Source organism: Stegostoma tigrinum, chromosome 45 (assembly GCF_030684315.1).
Source record: "Stegostoma tigrinum isolate sSteTig4 chromosome 45, sSteTig4.hap1, whole genome shotgun sequence".
NCBI classification, from domain to species: Eukaryota; Metazoa; Chordata; class Chondrichthyes; order Orectolobiformes; family Stegostomatidae; genus Stegostoma; species Stegostoma tigrinum.
The window spans coordinates 12084419-12089420 of record NC_081398.1 but is presented as its reverse complement, the minus strand read 5'-3'; the positions used below and the strand labels follow the sequence as shown (position 1 = coordinate 12089420).

Sequence of the window (5002 nt, the reverse complement as noted above, 5' to 3'; positions counted from 1 at the left end):
AGCCACCATACCTGCCAGCCTCGATAGTGAGGCAATGGCCTAGTGTTATTGCCACTGGATGCAGAAACCCAGATAACTATCTGGGGAATCTGCGTTCGAATCCCACCAAGGCAGATGGTGGAATTTGAGTTCAAAAAATATCTGGTTTAAATTTGGTTGACTCTTATCTGCGAGATGGGCAATAGATGCCCTGATCGTGTGAATGATTTGGTGGGGGAGCGGGGGGTAGGTGGGTGGAGAAAACCTGAAGTATGTTATACTTTGGGTTATAGTGTGTTATGTTATAGAGTGGTTAGCACTACTGCCTCAAAGTACCAGGGACCCAGGTTCAATTCCACCCTCGGGCATCTGTCTGTTTGGAGTTTGCACATTCTCCTTGTGTCTGCGAGGGCCTTTCTCTAGTTTACTCCCACAGTCCAAAAATGTGCAGGTTAGCATGGACTGGCCCTGCTAAATTGCCTGTGCTGCTCAAGGATGTGTAGATTAGGTGGGTTATGGGGGAAGGGTCGCTGTGGACTTGATGGGCCAAAGGGTCTGTTTCCATACTGTGGGGATTTAATGTTATGATTCCAAGTTAAGGGATTGCCACCACACCGGGATCTGGCTCTGAGCTAGCTGGGTCAGTGTCGTGCACAGCGCACTATGCTCCTGTTCCTCCATCCCTCTCAGTTTAGCCCTTCACTACCCTCCATATCACTATATCTTCCTTGGAACCCTTTCTCAACTGAAGGTTGATCAGAGGTAATAGAATGGACAGTCAGAGGCTTTTTTCCTCGGGTGGAGGTAACTATGATCAGGGGGCATAATTTTAAAGTGAGTGGAGGTAAATATAGGGGAGACATCAGAGGTAGGTTCTTTACTTAGAGAGTGTTAGGGGCGTGGAATGCATTGACGGAGAGGGTAGTGGAGTCAGCCTCATTGGGGCATTTAAGTGGCTTTTAGATAGACATATAGATTGTAGTATAAGGTAGGGGTGGAGGTTAGATAGACCTCAGGATTAGGGTAAAGGTTCAGCACAACATCATGGGCAGAAGGGGCTGTACTGTTCTATATCCAACTGCTGGTCCCTACGACAACACAGTCCTTTTGCCCTGGTACCTTGCAGCCTCTGGCCTACCTTTCCCATTGACTGAAAGGGAACGTGGCCTGGTTCAGGAGGGTGGCTTAGCTACAGCTGACAAGTAGGTCTATAGCTATAGAAGCGGGTTTCCTTTGAGAAGAGTCACCGACCACACAAGGCCCAGGCTCTGCCATCCCACAGATACAAAAGAATGGTCGGTTACTTTGTTTATTGTGACTGTCCCTTCCTTTGTTTTATTTAGAGCGGACAGATGGAGCCCAATTCCTGGAATCTCTCTCACAATCACTCTCTCTCATTCTTCTATACGTCCTTTGTCCGCATAAAGTACAATCATAGGTTTAAAAACAATGGTGCAAAACACGTTTTAATTTAATGGAGGAGAGCCACGATAGCTGCTAGCGTGAGCAGTGAGGCCTAGTTGAGGCTGTCCCTCTTGCCTCTTATTCGCTCACTTTCACGCTCACTCCTTCCCCCTCTCACACAGTGGAGTCATCGTCAAGGTATTCCAGTTCAGTGCCATTCTGCTTGAATTCCCAGTCCAGGAAAGAAGGATTTCTGCGGAAAGTGGCTGCGATCTGCTCAAAGGTCTTTCCCCGCGTCTCTGGCACCATGAAGTAGGTGAAGCCAAAGAAGCCGATCAGCAGAAGGGCGAAGATAAGGAAAACAAACGGGCCACACAGCTCCTGAAGGGAAAAGAGAGAGACTTACATTGTTGTATCACCCCGGGATATCCCAGCATGCTTTACAGACAGGGAAAAGGTTTGTTTTTCATGAACAGTCTGCTCTCCAAGCATTAACTTTGACAACAAAAGACACTGAGATGTTTGCAAAGGATTTATGGCAAATCTACAGTTTAGCTCAAACAAGTTTCCACCTTTCCCCCTCTGGGCCCATTCCCTACAGCTGACACCATGATACTCACTCACGGTAGAGATTGGGTGACTCACTTGGCTCTGTAGCTGATATGTGAAGTTTCAATTCCCACCAGCAGCTCAGATTGCCATGAGGGACTCAACCTCTCCCATTGCCTGAGGCATGGTGACCCACTGGTTAAACAACAATCATCTCTTTGCAGTGAGAGACTGGGACCGTGCTCGTTCACTTGCCAGCATGTCCCAAACCTCCTGAAGACACTTTACATCTTTTGCATTTGCACACTTTCCCACTGAACTTTGTGTCATCTGTTAGCATGGACATATTCCATTTGGACCCCACTTCCAGATCATTGCTCTGTGTTGTCAGTGGTTAGGGTCCAAATCAGGATCCTTGGTGCACCCCACTATTCACAGCATACCCATACAAGCTTGAAAATTTATTTCTACTCCCTACCTTTTAGCTAATCCTCAATCCACGACAGTACACTACCTCCTTTTCCCATTGGCTTTCATGTTCAGAGCAACCTCCTCTGTGGGGGAGCGGGCTGTTTTCCAACTGTTGGCTGGTCCCATCTAATTGTCCATCTTGAGTTACCCTGGTGAAGTTGGTGAGGTGCCAACTCTTGGACTGTTGCAGACTGTTTGCTGTAAAGTCCCCCAAAGTGTCATGAGGGAAGGAATTCCAGGATTTTGACCCAATCACACTGAAGGACGGTGATATAGAACATAGAACATTACAGCACAGTACAGGCCCTTCAGCCCTCGATGTTGTGCCGACCTGTCATACCGATCTCAAGCCCATCTAACCTACACTATTCCATGTACGTCCATATGCTCATCCAGTGACAACTTAAATGTACCTAAAGTTGGCAAATCTACTACCATTGCAGGCAAAGCGTCCCATTCCCTTACTACTCTCTGAGTAAAGAAACTAACTCTGACATCTGTCCTATATCTTTCACCCCTCAATTTAAAGCTATGCCCCCTCGTGCTCGCCGTCACCATCCTAGGAAAAAAGGCTCTCCCTATCTACCCTATCTAACCCTCAGATTATTTTATTTGTGTCAATTAAGTCACCTCTCAATCTTCTTCTCTCTAATGAAAACAGCCTCAAGTCCCTCAGCCTTTCCTCGTAACACCTTCCCTCCATACCAGGCAACATCCTAGTAAATCTCCTCTGCACCCTTTCCAAAGCTTCCACATCCTTCTTATAATGCGGTGACCAGAACTGTACACAATACTCCAAGTGCAGCCACTCCAGAGTTTTGTACAGCTGCAGCATAACCTCTTGGTTCCGGAACTCGATCCCTCTATTAATAAAAACTAAAACACTATATGCCTTCTTAACAGCCCTGTCAACCAGGGTGGCAACTTTCAATGATCTGTGTACATGGGCACTGAGATCTCTCTGCTCATCTGCACTACCAAGAATCTTACCTTTAGCCCTGTACTTTGCTTTCCGGATACTCCTGCCAAAGTGCATCACCTCACACTTGTCTGCATTAAACTCCATTTGCCACCTCTCAGCCCAGCTCTGCAGCTTATCTATGTCTCTCTGCAACCTACAGCATCCTTCATCACTATCCACAACTCCACCGACCTTAGTGTCATCTGCAAATTTACTAACCCATCCTTCTACGCCCTCATCCAGGTCATTTGTAAAAATGACAAACAGCAGTGGACCCAACACCGACCCTTGCGGTACACCACTAGTAACTGGACTCCAGGATGAACATTTCCCATCAACTACCATTTCAGCAAGCCAATTTCCAATCCAAACTGCTACATCTTCCACAAATGCATTCCTCCGCATTTTGTACAATAGCCTACTGTGGGGAACCTTATCGAAAGCCTTGTTGAAATCCATATACACCACATCAACTGGTTTACTCTCATCTACCTGTTTGGTCACTTTCTCAAAGAACTCAATAAGGTTCGTGAGGCACGACCTTCCCTTCACAAAACCGTGCTGACTATCCCTAATCAATTTATTCTTTTCGAGATGATTATAAATCCTATCCCTTATAACCTTTTCCAACACTTTACCAACAACTGAGGTAAGGCTCACTGGTCTATAATTACCAGGGTTGTCTCTACTCCCCTTCTTGAACAGGGGAACTACATTTGCTATCCTCCAGTCATCTGGAACTATTCCTGTAGACAATGACGAGTTAAAGATCAATGCCAAAGGCTCGGCAATCTCCTCCCTGGCTTCCCAGAGGATCCTAGGATAAATCCCATCCGGCCCAGGGGACTTATCTATCTTCACCCTCTGTAGGATTTCTAATAGCTCTTCCTTGTGATTCTCAATCCCACCTAGTCTAGTAGCCTGTATCTCACTATTCTCCTCGACAACATTGTTGTTTTCTAGAGTGAATACGTTGAAAAATATTCATTTCATGCCTCCCCTATCTCCTCTGACTCCACACACAACTTACCACTACTATCCTTGATTGGCCCTAATCTGACTTTCGTCATTCTTTTATTCCTTAAATACCTATAGAAAGCCTTAGGGTTTACCCTGATCCTATCTGCCAACAACTTCTCATGTCTCCTCCTGGCTCTTCTGAGCTCTCTCTTTAGGTCTTTACTGGCTACCTCGTAGCCCTCAAGCGCCCTAACTGAGCCTTCACGTCTCATCCCAACATAAGCCTTCTTCTTCCTCTTGGCCAGAGATTCCACCTCCTTCGTAAACCACGGCTCCCGCGCTCTACAGCTTCCTCCCTGCCTGACAGGTACATACATATCTAGGACACACAGGAGCTTTTCCTTGAAAAAACTCCACATTTCTAATGTGCCCATCCCCTGCAGTTTCCTTCCGCATTCTATGCTCCCTAAATCTTGCCTAATCTCATCGTAATTGCCTTTCCCCCAGCTATAACTCTTGCCCAGTGGTATACACCTATCCCTTTCCATCACTAAAGTAAACATAACAGAATTGTGATCGCTATCACCAAAGTGCTCACCTACTTCTAAATCTAACACCTGGCCAGGCTCATTACCCAGTACCAAATCTAATGTGGCTTCACCCCTTGTTGGCCTATCT

At 46.4% G+C, this 5002-nt stretch overlaps 1 protein-coding gene across 4 annotated transcripts in view; it reads right to left on the bottom strand.

Moving 5' to 3' along the window:
• Positions 1-1280: 1280 nt before the first annotated feature.
• The window catches only part of LOC125448679 (solute carrier family 2, facilitated glucose transporter member 4-like), a 42762-nt gene continuing 39040 nt past the window's right edge, over positions 1281-5002 (bottom strand). For all 4 annotated transcript variants that reach the window (XM_059642585.1, XM_059642586.1, XM_059642588.1 and 1 more), the window contains one exon: positions 1281-1764. In XM_059642585.1, the coding sequence (XP_059498568.1) occupies positions 1558-1764 (207 nt within the window). In that variant the 3' untranslated portion in view covers positions 1281-1557. The remainder of the gene's footprint in view (positions 1765-5002) is intronic.